The 17,954-nt window shown below is 38.7% G+C and overlaps 1 protein-coding gene across 1 annotated transcript; it reads left to right on the forward strand.

Annotated features, from left to right (window-relative positions):
• The first annotated feature begins 9,493 nt into the window (after nt 1–9,493).
• On the forward strand, nt 9,494–16,077 carry avpr1ab (arginine vasopressin receptor 1Ab). The gene is made up of 2 exons (XM_079817305.1): nt 9,494–10,656; nt 15,058–16,077. The coding sequence occupies exons 1-2, from the start codon at nt 9,789–9,791 to the stop codon at nt 15,471–15,473; spliced, it is 1,284 nt and encodes a 427-aa protein (XP_079673431.1). The 5' UTR covers nt 9,494–9,788; the 3' UTR covers nt 15,474–16,077.
• The last annotated feature ends 1,877 nt before the right edge of the window (nt 16,078–17,954 follow it).

Genomic DNA, 17,954 nt, shown 5'->3' on the forward strand with positions numbered 1-17,954 from the left:
AACAACTATAAACTTACATCTGAATATCAGTGAACACATTGTTAAAATGACTAATGCAATTTGTGTACACAACCATGGACCTGCTCGCCTCAGATCTAATGACCTGCGCAGTCCAATCCCACCAATGGCATTACCAACATTACAATAAAAAAGCCTCTGAAAGCACCCACACACAGATTGCCCGCAGTCGTTTCACTGACCACCAGATGCACAAAATGGCAAGAACTTGCTGATCCCATTCTCCAATCTGATTGGCTGGCTTTACGTAACTAAAAAACTAACCACAGGCGTTTGCCAGTGTTAGGCTTGTGGGTTTAAATATTTTAATTGCATTAAATCTACTAATTTAACTAGATATTCATGACATTCACATTTAATAATTTGCTTTCATCCAAAGCGACTTACAAATGAGTAGAACAATAGAAGCAATCAAATCAGCAAAAGGGCAACAATATGTAAGTGCTGTGACAAGTCCCAGTTAGTCTAGCACAGTACACATAGCAAGGTTTTATTTTTATTTATTTTTTAAGTAGAAGGAGCAAGGAGTTATGGTTGACAAACCTAGCTGAATGGAGAAGCAGCAGTTCTGTCTTTGCAAGTTTGAGTTGAAGGTGGTGGTCCTTCATCCAGGGAGAAATGTCTGATTGCAAGCAGCTACCGTTGAATCATCTGGCTGGAATTAGAAATACAGTTGTGTGCCATCAGCATAGCAGTGATAGGAAAATACATATTTCTGAATGGCAGATCCTAGTGATGACATGTAGATGGTGAAGATAAATGGTCCAAGCGCTGAGCCCTGAGGTACCCCAGTAGCCAGATGTTGCGACTTAGACACCTCAAGACACCCTGGAGGACCTACCTGAGAGGCAAGACTTGAACCACTGGAGAGCAGGTCCTGATGCCCTTTGTCATGAGGGTTGACAGGAGGATCTGGTGGTTACCGGTGTCAAAATCAGCAGACAGATCCGGCCAGATGAGTACTGATAAAGAAAAAAAAAACATTCTTGAGCAGATTTGTATAGTCCCCATTGTTTTAATTTATGTGAAATAATAAGTACTTATTACTTTTGGGAGGACAGTAATTCTGATTACATATATGTATTATATACACAATTAAACATTCATAAATATTTACATTACATTACAAAATATTAAAACTATTTACCCAGAAGTGCCATTTACAGAAATATAGCATTTTTTATTTTATTCTTTTACTGAGAAGTATAGAATTTGTTTTACTTTTCAGTTAAAATATTTTGAAGCCTTTTGTATTTGGCCACAAAAAATGTTTGTGATTTTAACGGTAAAATACTGTAAAAATGCTACGGTAAAAAAAAACAGTTAACTGGTTAATAGAATGTTTCCGTAATATATATACGGTTAATGACTGTAATAGATAATGTATTTTACAGTATTTTTTTTATTTACAGTTTACAGTTTTTGGAAGTGAAAAAGAACAAGTCGTTGTGTAATTTACAGTGAAAAACCGTAAACTGACATTTCCAGAATTCCCTGCGTGACTCTTCCCATTTGAGGTATTTTCGTTGAAATAACTATGTTTCCTCTTAGTTTTTTCTAATCAGTTATGTACATTAGGGTTTTATGTTACATTTAATGTTGGTAAATTAATGTTTATTGCATTTTTTTAATTTCATGTGTTACCATGGTGTTAGTGTTTTTGTGAATGACACTGTGCACCTTCTGTATTAGTATTGTCCTCCTCATGAGCTTTGATTCATCATGTGACTCTCATCACCACTGTGATTGGTGGTTGTCAGTACATATCAAAGGTACATAACAGATATTTCAGTTAATGAAATACGGTTATTTACTGTAAATGTAACTTAAATCTGTAAAACCTAAAATGTTGCTACCATGTTTTTACGGTAAAGTTCTGGCAACCACAGCTGCCGTTTTTTTACTGTACATTTTACTGGGATTTTTTTACAGTGTGTATATTAATTCTGTATATTTCACAATTTCTTACTTTAATCTATTCGAATATGTATTCCTCGGAATAATCTTTGAACTTTCTATTACCGCATGTTATATTTAGTATCTAATTCAAGGTAATTCAGACATTTTTAAGTGTGACTCAAGTGTCCAAAAACGTTTAGTATTTGGACACTGTATATTAATTCTGTATATTTCACTATTCCTTACTTTATTCTCTTTCGTTGCACTCGTGTTTTTAACAGCAAACATGTTCTGTGTAAACCAGTCTTAATTCTGTATTCGCAATCTTTGAACTTTCTATTACAGCACTACGTATGTTACTTCCTCGCTGAGACCTGCTCTGCTGTATTCCTCATTTGTAGGCAGCTTTGAGTAAAAGCATCACCTATATTGAAGAAATGTAAATGAAAATGTGCCTCTTTTAAGGGTGAAACCTAAGCACACACCAGTGCTGATTGCAGTCAATGGATGCGTCATGCAGAAATATTGATTGTGTCTGTCCATAATGAAGGCTCATCAGGGAAAGGGGACTAAAGAACATCACCATTGAGACAGACAAACACTTACTCCCACACAACTCCAATCCCTGTCCTATCTGGAAACACCCTCTGAGCAACACAATTTGTATTGCCGCCAAGTGCTCAAGACACTTACCCCAGGCCATAAAACTGCAGAAACCTTTCAGTCAATCTGCCTTTTTACAAATGTAACCACTCTGCAGTAATTTTGCATTTCTTTTGACTGCCCAATTTTTCCCACCACACCTCCATGGGTAGTGATCTGCAGAAAAAGAGGACACGACGTATTTCAGAATGTTTTCATATCTACTTAGCAATGATAAAAAAAATTCCCAATGAAATGTTTTCTTTCCTATTGAAACAGTAAGTTCTGGACAGTGAGTATCCAATATTATGTTATGTCTTTTTGAAACATAACTTGCTGGTCAGTTTTTATTAGTGGGAGGGACAGTCTCATTCCAGAGAGCATTTGATTGGTCAATAATGTGTGAGTATGTGATGAGTAATCAATATTTTTGTTTCATTTTTCCGATAGGAAAACCTATACATTTAAAAGGCACTATATGTAAGATTTTTGGATTAAAATATCCAAAAACCACTAGAACTGTAGCCGCGTTTCCATTACAGATTTGCGCAAAACTTTTGCGATATTTTTTAAAAGTCGACAAAAAAAATTTGCGAAATGACAGCGTTTCCATTAACTGATGTTATGCGACTAAAAAAATTTTTTTCCTCTCGTGATAAATCATTCCAAAAATCATGCTACGTATGTTGTTAGGTTTATGTATATCCCAGCCACCGCACGCCATTATTTTTAATGGAAAGAGACGTGCGTGTTATACCACTGATGGAAAGGAAAGCACCTTATACTTGAGCGGCACATATGAGGTGTTATGATAAATTCTGGCATTTTATATTCTATTGTTTTTTTATATATGAGTTTAATAAAGAACTCGTCTTCTGTCCAAACATACCATCATCTGTAAAGATTGATCGACTTTTACATACGCCAGGTTATTGTGACGCATTGCCAGAGACGAGCGAAAAGTTTGAATTTGCATGGTGGTAACTCAACGTTTTTTTTACAACTTCGTTATTTTGGCTCGGAATTTCGTTTTTTGGAAATATAAACTGAATTTAGAAATGCTTTTGAAATGAAAAAAACTTTGCGTTTAATAAACAAAATATATTTTTGAAATGAAGGCAACGTTTGGAGTGGAGTGCAAAATAATCTGTTCCCTGAGTCCACGGCCTTTGCTGTTATCGTGAGTGTACACAAATAAAAGTAGACAGTTTATAGTTTATAATTATGTCTCGCACTTATCTGTATGGCTAAAAATAACGGAGAATTTTAAGTTTCCGCTGGAATAAGGAAAAAATTCATCAAAAGGCAACAACGACTTCGTCGGAAAGAGGGTTAAAGAAAGGTTAAAAAAAACGTAGCCTATTTAGTTTCATATAGTTAGGCTATGTCTATATTATAATCTTTTAATTTCATATGTTGATTATGAAAAGTGAGCAGCATGAGTAAGGCTACATAATGAGATGCGCATATGTCTGGAGACATGGATTTTGAGCACAATTGAATTGTGTTTTCTAGAAAGTCTTTCTTTAAAATTAATTTTGTTTTGTATAAATTGTATTTTAGTTTTGATCAATGTTTAATCAACTATTTAGCTGTAGGCTATATTTAATAAATAAGAAGCAAACCAAGATCGTCGGGGATTGACCTAGTCTTTGAGCAAGGCTGAAACTATAGCGTCTTTCTGTTTTAATAAATTTCTTGAATATATGTCATAATTACAGTAGGCCTATAGATAGTTATGATATTTGTGGTTGCACCGGGGTCCGTCATTATAAAGTTACGCCACTTTCCTTATTAGGAGAAAATATATGTCGTTTTAACGACATAAGATCTCGTACATACTTGAGTGGAAAAAAAATTATATGTAGGCCCTATGTGAGAGCAATGCGTAACCGTACCAGGTGACCTGTAAATGCGAAAAAACCATTGCAGTTTTGCGAAAATTTCCTTTTTCGAATTGCCTGAAACACCACCTCACGCGAGCGTAAAAACTTTTTTGCGATTTATGGGAGTTTTTGCGAAATTGACGCGTTTCCATTGGGAGTATTTTCCATTCGCAATTTCAATTTGCGCAATTTGAAGGGTAATGGAAACGCGGCTAGTGTTATATATTTTGCTGACTTGTGTACTTACATTATCCAAATGTTTCAAAGAATGTTTAAATCCAGAGAAATAAGCAATTTAACCAGGACATGGACCGTGTCCGTGCGTCGCCTATCAGTGACATCATACCCGTATTACCCTCGATTTCCGAAACCATGGAAACACCAAAGCTGCTTTAATATTATGCGTTTTATAGGTGAGCAACTGTTTGGAGACATTCATTGGCAGAAAACGAATCATTGTTATACAGCTCAACACAGTCTTATTGTTTAAATCTCGTTTTCTTGATTTGCCGCGAGCACCATGTTTTACCATGCCTAATATCCATCTAGCTTACTGTAGTGTGAACAAGTGTCTCAAAAGCCGCGTTTCCACCGTGGGAACTTTCCCCAGGAGCTAGGACTTTGGGGTGGTACTCGGTGTGTTTCGACCGCAGGAACCGGGGTCTAAATAAAGTTCCAGGTAAAGATTTCCCCCTCAAAACGGCCCTGCTTGCTAGGCAGTACTTTTTCAAAGTTCAGGAACTGTGGGACTTGGGCGCTGAACATGCTGATTGGTTGAGCTCACGCAGCTTTTTATTTCAACCTAAAAGTCTGTTGCGGTGCGTGCAGTAAGAGTTGTTTGTTATTCGAATCAACAGTGGAGTTTAAAAAATACGACCAATGTACCCGACGACGAGGTTCAGGCTTTATTAAGTTTATTTGTGGAGGACGAAATCCAGTGGGCTCTGGAAAGTCGTGCGCAACCCTACGTCACCAGACTAATCTTCTCGGTACTTAAAGCTACACTGTGTGATATTTTCCCCCATCTAGCGGTGAAAAGGTATATGACCATCCAGTGAATATTAGTTTCTGTTCCTCTCAATTCCAATTTCGTTTTAACTCCTACGATTTAGTCCAAGATTAACATGGCTTCCAGTTCGACCTCGTCCACATTCGACATGGTGCTATCGAGTGTTAAAACGCGAAAGGCGAAGCTTGAATTTACGGGTATGTCCATCTTTGGCTGATGTACTTTCAAGATGGAGGGGCAACATGGCGACCCGCATTCGAACCCCTCACCCGTATGTATTTTCAATGGCATCTTATAAACTTACAAGAATACTTTATTACTTGAAAGAAGTAAATATACATTAATGAGCACATATTTTTGAAAGAACTAAGTGTTTTTATCTAAGAATAAACAAAAAAAGTTACACAGTGTGGCTTTAAGGCTGCGATGGAAACGCAGACAGCAGCAGGTCTGAGGGAAAAAGAGTTCCTGGGACAAATTGTTCTGGGTAATTTTGGTGGAAACGGGGCTATAGTAGCAGATGAGCGAACGCACATACTAGGGGAGAGCGGGGCACAACCTAACGCGTTTTGACTTTCTCAGTTTGTGTAAATCCACTTGGGGTTCAGAGTATTTATTGTTTCCCACATTAATTGCACACATGTCTAGTACAATGATGCGGTTTTGTTTCATTAATACAGTGTATACTTTTTTCTTGATTTACCCCAAAGGAATGGAAGTGAAATGTGACAACATGCCCCGTAGGTGGGGTACATTGTAACATGTGGTGGGGCACAATGTAACATGACCAAATGACAGCTTAAAATGTTACCTGATATAATCAAAAAAATATCCAAGACAAACTAAAATATTTTGTCAACAAAATACAATTATTAACTTTTTAAAATAAAATAATGGCATTTTTTAATTGTTAAAAATATTAGCATTTTTGAGTTTGACTACAAACACATCGTTAAATACAGCTATACAGCATAGTTCAAAACATAATAATAATTAATAATTTCTGAAACATTAACTCTCAGTCATTATTCACCCTTTTCTCATGGTTTCTCAAAAGAATTCATAAAAGTATAGAATATAATGGCATATTTCTAATATATAATGGCTCATTGTAATGCAATTTTTTCTCTAAATAATGTTGATATGGCAACTAGTAAATACACTAAGTTTCGTCATCCTGGCTTGTGTGGAAAGGGTTAAAACATGCGTGTTACAACTAACTCCGCGTTAGGTTGTGTCCCGTGCTCCCCTAACACAACTTTCAACACACTTGAATGTATGTAATATGATAAAACAGCGCTGCGTTACCCCACATAAGCAAGAGCGGAAGAAGCGGAAGCACTCGTCTGTGGCAAAATAGAAGCTCTGTGAAATCCAGACGTCATCAAGCTACACCTTTGTTTTGAATAAGCGACCTCTAGCGGCGAAAAATTACATATTGTGGCTTTAAGTGCATATACGTTGTAAATAAAACAAAGATTATTGGAGTCTTTCTAAATGAGTAAATCCAACACCATTTTTTCCAGTGTATCTGCTAAAATGGCTACAGCAAGCTAACACACACACACTAAAAGCAACAGATGTTTTTAAATGTAATCAAATAAGCCATGTGATAATTACTTTTACAAATGCAGATTTGACATCCGAGCCTCGCTCAAATCATAAATTAATTTGTGCTTCAAGCAAACATCCTTCATAATTGTACGCATAAGGAGCTGTGTGAATTATGGGTAATGAGGCACCTGCTCCTCATGAACTGCACTCAAGACTTCAGCTGGAGATATTCTGACATCAGGGTCATCATCATCATCATCATGTGCTGCGTCTGAAATCAAATACTTCCCAGTATGCGAAAAACAGTACAGCAAAACAGTAGTATGTCCGAATACGCAGTATTCAAAAAACAGTAGGCGAAAACTCCCCGAATTACCTACAACTTCCGCCGATATTCTGAAGTGTGCGTTTGATGGACACTTTACTATCCCATGAGGCCATGGGAGAGGATTTATGAAGGGCAGTGAAGCGACGCAACATGGCGGATGTAGTATGTCCCAATTTCTTTCATACTACATTTATACTATATAAAACGGCTGTGAAGTAAATTCAAATGTAATTCAAATAAAATAAAAAAAAGTTCCATAAAGTATAACAAGAGAGATTTAAGTATTGTGTACAAACCTTTGTTGGCATCTCTGGTTCTCAGTGACCACATTCGGCTCCTGAAAACCGGTGGTTACTTCATTATTGTTGAAAACATTGCAGCTGAAATAACATGGATTATACAATCTGCAAAATTTGATTTGGATTTTTGTTTAATGTGCAATTATTGTAAGTATGTATCACCAACATCAGAGAGCATTTTACAGTTTGAATACTTACCCCAGCTTGCTCTCTATTTCCTCCGTTTCTCGTGCTCACACACAACTGCACATCGTCTCTCAGACACACACACACACACACACACACACACACACACACACACACACACACATGCTCAGGCTAGATATGACACTCAGCTGTGGTCCCAAAGGTCAGCGACAAAATAAACAAGAAAGCAGTCCACAAGCAGTTAAACTCCCCAACCTTCTTCAGAAAAATCCTCCAGGTCCTGCACATTCTTCAGTTTCCCAGCATCTTTTGCACATTTGAACCCTCTCGAGCAGTGACTGTGTGATTTTGAGATCCATCTTTTCACACTGAGGACGATTGAGGGACTCAAACACAACTATTAAAAAAGGTTGAAACATTCACTGATGCTCCAGAAGGAAACTCAACGCATTAAGAGCCGGGGGGTGAAAACTTTTTGAATTTGAAGAGGTAAATTGTACTTCATTTGTCTTCCGGGAAACATACAAGTATCTTGTGTTGCTTTCGAAGGGCATCAGTGAATGTTTGAACATTCCCTCAATCGTCCTCAGTGTGAAAAGATGGATCTCAAAATCACACAGTCCCTGCTGGAGAGGGTTCAAATGTGTAAAAGATGCTGGAAAACTGAAGAATGTGCAGGACCTGGAGGATTTTTCTGAAGAACATCGGGCAGTTTAACAGCTCAGGACAAACAAGGGACTTGTGAACAACCATCACAAAAAACAGCCGTGGATCATCCAGGGAACGACACATGGTATTGAGAATTAATGGTTCATAAACTTTTGAATGGGGTAATTTTAATAAATTCAGCTATTTTTGTGTCTTGTGGACTATATGGGGGAAAAAAACGTTTTATGTAAAATATCTTATTCAGGACAGACAGTACTAAATAAGAAAAATAACATGCATTTTGTATGATCCCTCTTATTTTGTTAAAATTATTTACATTTTGACAGATTCTGCATACTTTTTCTTGCAATACATTTCATTGATGATAATGGACGCCTGTTGCCGCAGTGAGATCATGTGACACAGTAAGCGTAATTTATAGTCGCCTATTTCACAATCACATACTTTTATCGTATGCAGTAGGCTGTATACAGTACATACTGTGCAGTACATAATCTGTGCAGAATTCATATATTCCTTATTTCCTTTCACGTACGGTTTGGAGGTACCGCTACAGTACACGAAAAGAGGACTGAGCTGTGTAGTTTCTCACTGTTTTCATGGACAGTTATTCATAAATGCAAGACATCAATGTTGCCAAAATGCCAACAACTATTGATCCTTTCTCATCATGCATGCACAAATCGGTCTTAGAATAAATCTGACTATAGCCTACAAGTCCCTGTGCAACAGATGTGAGTGTGTCCGACAAGTGATAAACAAGACTATATTTCACAAATGGCAAACCATGTACTGTTTTATATACAGCTAATTACTACAGATCGTGCTACTAAAAGAAAACTTACTAATAATCAGTCTTTACAAAGGCTTTTTATTATATCATAAATTAAACGTAGCGCACTCGGTCCGTTCCAAGTAGTGCGCGCGTCGCGCGTACCTACTTCTACTGACACTAAAGGTTGTTTTTCATGTTGGTTAGGGGCGTGCAGTTGAGGACAGAGAGGAGGGGCTCTCGAGCTTGTCAGCCTCTTCGGTGGGGGCTGGATTTAAGGAATGCAACACTTATCAGACGATCTTCATGACATTTGTGAGCCAGATCACCACAATTGAGGCACCGTTATGTGGACTATCAGAATATGATCCGTGTCTCTGAAACTTAAATGCATCGGTCCTTCCAAGACTAAGTTTGCTCACTTGGGGACTCCCGATCGGCTGCCTTTTACGCACGGGGGTCAGTGCGCAACGGAGCCCATGGGGTAGCGCGCGCTTCTCCACATACCCGAGAGAGCGTGCGCGCTTTTACGCACGAGAATCGCAGCTCGTTTCCAAACCCAACCATGGGCAACACGTCGCACCAAATCACGGCGAGCAACGACACCGACCCGTTCGGCAGGAATGAGGCCGTGGCCAAAATGGAGATCACGGTTTTGAGCGTCACCTTCCTCGTGGCGGTCATCGGAAATCTGTGCGTGCTGCTGGCCATGCACAACACCAAGAAGAAGAGCTCGCGCATGCACCTGTTCATCAAGCACCTGAGTCTCGCGGACCTGGTGGTGGCTTTCTTCCAGGTTCTTCCACAGCTCTGCTGGGAGATCACCTTCAGGTTTTACGGACCTGACTTCCTCTGCCGGATAGTCAAGCACCTCCAGGTCCTGGGGATGTTCGCGTCCACTTATATGATGGTAATGATGACACTGGACCGCTACATCGCCATTTGCCACCCTCTCAAAACCCTCCAGCAGCCCACGCAGCGCGCGTACATCATGATCGGGTCCACTTGGCTCTGCAGCCTGTTGCTCAGCACCCCTCAGTACTTCATCTTCTCCCTGAGCGAGATCCAGAACGGCTCGGATGTGTACGACTGCTGGGGACACTTCATCGAGCCGTGGGGCATCCGAGCCTACATCACCTGGATCACCGTGGGCATCTTCCTCATCCCTGTGACCATCCTCATGATCTGCTACGGGTTCATATGCCACAGCATCTGGAAGAACCTCAAGTGCAAGACCAAGAGAAACTCCCCACACGGCACTAAGAACGGGATGATTGGAAAGGCGTCTGTCAGTAGCGTCACCGTCATCTCGAGAGCCAAACTACGAACGGTGAAGATGACATTCGTGATTGTTTTGGCGTACATAGTGTGCTGGGCTCCGTTCTTCACCGTGCAAATGTGGTCGGTCTGGGATGAGAACTTCTCCTGGGACGGTAAGTTGCCATGGGGGTACACACATTACATCTAAATATACATTTAAAGTGTAAAAATTTATTCGAAGACTTTCAGGTGGTCGAAGAATGTCGTCTGGACGCGAGCGTTTAAGGTTCGTATTTTGGCGTCACAGCGACGTTTTAAAGATATTTAAACAAAACATTCATTATTTTCAATCATAAATGTGCTGTTTAATTCTATAAAAACATAATAAATAGTCACAAACTTTGTTTTTTTCGGCGTAGGCTAACGTATGGCGATCTGTTGCTATGGTTACGTACTTGCGAAAAAGCAATTATAGTTGTCTTATTTTGCGCACTCTGTTGTAGTCACACATTTTTGTTGAAACGCAAATATGTAAAAAAAACTAAATAATTTTAAGGCGAGACACCCCAGGGTAAAAATAGGCTACTAATAGATATCCCAATACTTCCCCAGTCGATTGATTATATTAAGAATTGCAAACATCTTCTCTATTACAAGTTTTCTGTTTAAATATGCAAATTAGTGCATATCTAATTAGATAATGCCTCATTTGCATATTTAAACACTTCTAGGATGAAGTCTGGTTCAAAATTCTTCTATAATTTTTTTATTAGAGTCAAAGGTTTTTACTGAGTGGATTTTGGATATCTCTTTTTAGCACTCATAAATAAAAAAAATACTGTCAACAGCCAGAAATAAATCGAATGTTACCATTTTTTTAGGAATAAAATGTTGTATAAAATTAGGCAAATTATAGTAAAAACCATAAGACTATAGATATGAATAAAACTGTAAAGTTTGTAAGTGCTGCTGAAGTGAAGATATCTGAAAAAACTCATTCTGAGAAAACAGCCTTTAAAAAGATATGTACTGTAATTAAAAACCTACAGACGCATAGATAAAGTGCTATAAAAGCTACACTTAAAAGTCTATTTTGGATGCTTTCCTGACAAAACACTTCATGAAAAGCCAATAAGGCCAAAATTGAAAAATGCATGAAAACACAGTGTTTTTGCCGGTAGTGATCACCTTAAGACACACTTATCTTTTTCTTTGATTTCAATTTGAGGGGTTTCAAGCCCATCATTTATTTTCCTTTCAAGTGTAATTGGGTTTTCAAAGCATAATTCTGGCATAAAACGAACCAGGTGTAACAAAAATAACTGCATACATGTTGTCCTTACTAATGGGAATGCTATGGGATTTCTATAGATATTAAGCACTCCAAATAAGCCCAAACAAAATAAATAAGATCATACTGCATTATGCTTCAGTGTATTTTTCAGAATTCCAGTTTATCCAGGAAGATCTTTTCTGGCTCTCAGAGGGTTCCTTTTTTGCATTCCTTTGGAATTAAAGGATACAGGAGCTTGTATTACTGTTTTTTCATTAATATCAGTGTTTATATACGTTACCATTACATAAAGCTCTTATTTAAATCTAATATTGTTTTATTGGAAGTGCATCTTTCATAGACATACTTGTGCACAATGGAAGGAAAAAATGATATAACCTAATATTTTGTTCATAAGTCTGAGAGGGCATATTGATCTAGCAACTATGTATTCATTCAAGCTTGAGGAACAGGAGAACTGTGCATAATCAGATTGCACAAAACTGCAGTGCAAAGATTATTATTATATGAGTCAAAACTGATTTTAGTTTTAGGGCCAGATTTACTAACAGCTTGCTCCACTGTAAACCCTCTTTTGGCGTTAAAAAACGACTGTCGGGGTTTACTAAAGACATACAGAGAAAAGCTAGCGCTGAAAAGGCAAGGACAGGGTTATTTTTGTGGCTGATCTTGTTGCATATGCATTTGTAGGAGTTTCCCTCTCAGCCACAAAAAAAACTAATGAGAGGAGAGTATCTAAATTAATCATGTAAGGTGATTTACTAAGGTTTGCACTCATCATTTTACTGGTGTTTGCGCCATTATTTACCACCCCAAAAAAGCACGCCTTAAACCAGACGCTAACTGGTAGATTGTGTTGGTCATTATGGAAATGATCCGGCTGCATCTGCGATCTTTAATTTGTCAGTAGATCAGCAGAACTTTCCACTCCCATTGGTGCTTTTATAGGATTGTGCTCTCATGCTAATTTGCCCTGTTTAGTAAATCCGGCCCTAAATATGTTATTGCTTCACCTAGAGAGTAAATTAAATACATTTTAATGCATTTCCACCGCAGGAACTTTCCCCATGGTACTCTGTGGCTGTGTCTGAAATCGCCCCTTATACCCTCGAATAGGGCATTATTTGAGGAGACAGCCGTTTGTAGTTGTGTCCGAAACCATAGTGGACATTACCGAGTGCACTCATTCAATCCCACAATGCACCGCAATAACGAGTGTACAGCCGATGTATGCTCAACAGCTAGAGAATTGTTCCATGACAGAGTTCAAGATACATCTTTTCATTACTACTGGAGCTGCCAGTTTTCTAGATTTTAAATTATTATTAAACTGCAAGCCCTTTCAGTGCACTCAGTGTCCGAATTCACTCTCTCGTTTTCATTCACTCCTTCAAGTGGACTAGATTAGTGGAGTAATGTAGGGAATAGTGAATGAGGGTAAGCTCTAAATAAATGGTGCTATATGGCACTAAAAGTGTTTTTTTGGCTCGTAATTGTAGGGGAACCACTTAAAGTGCTGTATAGTGCTTCAGTGGTTCTTCAGCGGTTCTTTGGGAGGACTGAGGTGCTATATAGCACCGCTACCATATACAGAACCTGTTAAGATATGGTGCTATACAGCACTTAAAATGGTTCCCCTATGATTATGAGCAAAGAACCACTTTTAGTGCTATATACATAGATTGTAAAAAAATATGGACGTAGTGTCCGTGACGTTACCCATAGGATTCTGTTGAGCAGTTTTGAAGTGCAAAGTATGGACAAGATGGCCGTTGCCATCTTGGCAGCATGTCACTTCCCGATAACAGAAAATGGGCAAAAAGGCGGGACGTGGGCGGAGCTGAAGTGACACGATGACTAACAGACAGCAGATAAATGTCTATCCACCTGTCACTCAAAGTGGCCACACCCTTAATTATGCAGAATTTTAATGCTTTATATAATGTAAACGAATGAGTTATAAAAAAATTCACCCCCCTCACAGTTATCATGAAGGGCAAAATTAGCCATATAGACCAAAACCACAATTTGTACCAGACTGCAAACATGTTTTTTTCTGCTGTAAAGTTGGGCATTTTAACATGAGGCTAAATGAGATTCTGCTCCCTTCTGGAGCCTGTCCCTAACGGCCAGTCGATGAATTGCAGTTTAAGTCACTTCCGTATGGGCTTCAAGAGAAACTGCGGGAGGTTGCCGCTTGACCATATAGCACCCTTTTTTTTTTAGAGTGTATAGGGGGAGATTTCGAATACAGCATGTGTGTTTCGACCGCATGGACCAGGGTCTAAATTAAGGTCCGGGGAAAAATATCCCCCTCAGAAAGTCCCTGCTCACGAGGTAGTACTTTTTCAAAGTTTAGGAACTTTTGGGGGTGGGACTTGAGCGATTGGTTGAGTTCACGCAGCATTTTATTTCAACCACCAAGGGCCAGATTTACTGAACAGGCCAAATTAGCGTGAGAACGCAATTCCAAAAAAGCGTCAATGGGAGTGGAAGGTTCTGTGCGTGATCTACTGACGACGCACAAATTAAAGAACGCAGATGCGGCCGATTATTTCCATAATGACCAACACAATCTACCAGTTAGCATCTGGTTTAAGACGTGCCTTTTTGGGCGGTAAATAATGACCCAAACACCAGTAAAATAACGAGCGCAAACCTTAGTAAATCACCTTGCATGATTCATTTAAATACTCTCCTCCCATGAATTTTGTGTCTGAAAGGGAGACTCCTACAAATGCGTATGCAATAAGGACAGCCTCAAAAATAACGCAGTCCACACCTTTTCAGCGCTAGCTGTCAGCAAAAGAGGGTTTTGCGCTGGCGCAGACTGTTAGTAAATCTGGCCCCAAGTGGTGCATCCAGTAAGAGTTGTTTGCTTCAGTGTCAAGGTCGAGTTTAAAAAATACGAATGATGGACAGACAAAGAGGATCTGGCTTTATTAAGCTTATATGCCGAGGACGAAATCCAGCAGAAAGTTGCGCACAGTCCTAGGTCACCGGACTAATTTGCCTAATCTTCGCGGTACTTTAGGCCGCGATGGAAACGCACACAGCAACAGGTCTGGGGGAAAAAAAGTTCCTGGGACAAATTGTTCTGGGTAATTTCGGTGGAAACGCGGCTTAAGAAACATCATTAGCCACAGTAGTTCAACCTGCAATCATTTTTGCCCAGACCCTTTGAACACTTCCTGAAACTGAATGCAGATGTATCAACTTTTGCAAGGTTTGAACCTGCAACCTTCCAGTTGTCATATCAAATCTTTGGCTCTCTTTTCAGATTCTGAAAACGCAGCAGTGACCCTCTCTGCCCTGCTGGCGAGTCTCAACAGCTGCTGTAACCCGTGGATCTACATGCTCTTCAGCGGTCACCTCCTCTACGACTTCTTAGGCTGTTTCCCCTGCTGGAGCAAACCCCAAAACAAGTTCCACAAAGAGGACTCGGACAGCAGCATCCGGAGGAACACCCTCCTGACCAAGCTGACTGCTGCCCGGAACAAAGACGGGTTGGACTCTTTGAAAGACCCGTGCAACTCCCGAAAGTCCAGTCAGTCTATAGGGTTAGACTGTTCCCGCAAATCCAGTCAGTGTTTGCAGTTTGACTGTTCGTGTAAATCCAGTCAGAGTGTGCCTGTGGCGTCCCAGGAGCCTGATGGGATGGGGATGTATAAAAAAGACATGAAAATAACTGTATAAATAAAAGAGTTTATCAAGTAATACCTAGTTTCATCACACATAATGAGATTTATTTATCTCATTATGTCATTTTCTGCATTGTCCTTACTTAAAAATATTAAATATGCATGGTGGAAGAGAGAATAATCTCATAATCTACCATGAATGAGAATCTTCAGAGGAATGTTGTGTTCATTCTCATAAATGATGCATTTATTTTACAGCACATTATGTCGCGTTGCACTTTCCTTTATGGCTAAAGTCTGTGACTTCAGGTTTGTGTTTAATATTGGTGAGAACTTGGGCTTCATTTCTTAGGCTGACGTGCGTCTTATTTGTTTACATCGATAACATGCAGCTCTTTTTGATTGGGTGGGAGCAAAAGAGTGTATCGTGAGTGTGTGTACGTGTCAGTGTTATGACTGACTAAATAAAATGTAATATTAGCACTGGTGTGTAACTTGAGCTCTATCTTGTTAACTGAGCAAAATATGAGCTTGTCTGATGTTTGGCGAACTATTTATGCACATATAAAGAATTTTGTTGTGTCAAAAAACATGTAAAGTCATGTAAATATATAAAAATCTCAACAAGAGCAAATAAAAATTGACAATTACAAACTGTCTATGAGTGTGTGTGCGTGTGTGTGTGTGCACAAGTTTCAATGCCTAAAGCTAAACAGACTTGAGTAATACTTTATGGTTACACTTTATTTTAAGGTGTCTTTGTTACACTGTAGTTATACATTTAATACTTAGTAATACACTCTAAAAAATGCTGGGTTAAAAACAACCCAAGTTGGGTGGAAAATGGACTAACCCAGTAATTGGGTTGTTTTAACCCAGCATTTGGGTTGTTTTAACCCATCGGTTGGGTTAAATGTTTGCTTAAAACAACCCAATAGCTGGGTTAAAACAACCCAATTGCTGGGTTCGTCCATTTTCAACCCAACTTGGGTTATTTTTAACCCAGTATTTTTTAGAGTGTATTAAAAAAACTACATGTAGGCTACATTCTATAGAGTAGGGTTAGGTGCATGTAATTATGCATAATTTATAGTTATTACTACACTCTAAAAAATGCTGGGTTAAAAATGGACTAACCCAGCAATTGGGTTGTTTTAACCCAGCATTTGGGTTGTTTTAACGCATCGGTTGGGTTAAATGTTTGCTTAAAACAACCCAATAGCTGGGTTAAAACAACCCAATAGCTGGGTTAAAACAACCCAATTGCTGGGTTAAAACAACCCAATTGCTGGGTTAGTCCATTTTTAACCCAGCATTTTTTAGAGTGTAGGGTTAGTGTAAGGGGAGAGAATATACAGTTTGTAAAGTATAAAAACCATTACGTCTACGGAGAGTCCCCACAAAGATAGCACACCAGACAAGTGTGTGTGTGTGTGTGTGTGTGTGTGTGTGTGTGTGTGTGTGTGTGTGTGTGTGAGAGAGAGAACTTTACAGTAACTGACTTTATACATCCAAGAAAAATAAATCAGTGCAATAATGGCTCAGGAAAGTAAATGTCGGGTTCCAGAAGTAAAAACGCTTTTTTTTAAAAAGGAAATTGATTATAACGACAATTTATAAACCTTTAAAGACAGACTTACTATGAGCTACAAGGTTGTTAATCGGTGGTATTTGTTTCTGTTGAAGACCACGTTTATTTAAACTTTTTCTTAAAATAATCATGTTTAACATTCATGATGAAAACTACATTACCCATGATGCCATACAGAAAATTCCATCAAAGTCAAAACAAGCAAAACGCACCAAACGAGCTGTGCATATTTTATTATATTTTTTTTATCTTATATTTAATTTTTTTTAAATAAAATCAATATTTGATTTTTGTAGTTTTATATTTTTCCATCGTTTTAAATTCGATTATGTAGTTCACTATGCTTCATGGGATTGTAGTTCTTTCCCTCACTAAAGCCATACATTCACCTCGTATCTGATTGGCTTTGTCCGTGGCTTAAACCACTTAAAAGGGGTTAAAAAAAAAGTCCTTAAAAGGGATTTTAAAACTTTTCTAAAATCCCTATTAAAGAAATGAATGTAAAAAAAAAAAACCATCCTGAACCAGCGCCGCTGAAAAGGTGGATGGGCACTAATGCACTCTGTAGCAACATTTGGTTTCAGATGCCATTTGGTTTGATTATTTGGTTATGTAATGCAATAAAATGTGATACATTAGACGTTATTGAGTTATGCAGCGTAATTAAGGGCGAAAGAGTCACTCTGCGTAATATCTGTGAGTGTGTAATAAGAGAGTGTAGACTGAGAGAGATTGCAGACAATGGTTCCCACTGTGGAAAATTACTCCCACAGCTCACCGGGACTGTACAAGTAACTTAATTAGGTTTATATTCCATCCTTCTTTGATCTTAGTGTCATTAGTTCGTCTGAATCTGGAGGAGACCTGTCAATCAAGCATTTTTTGAGCCTGTCTATTACAAGGATTATGGTTGTGTTAAGCAAACAAGTCTGGGTTACACTTTAT

This window comes from Gobio gobio, assembly GCF_949357685.1.
Source record: "Gobio gobio genome assembly, chromosome: 5".
Taxonomy (NCBI): Eukaryota; Metazoa; Chordata; class Actinopteri; order Cypriniformes; family Gobionidae; genus Gobio; species Gobio gobio.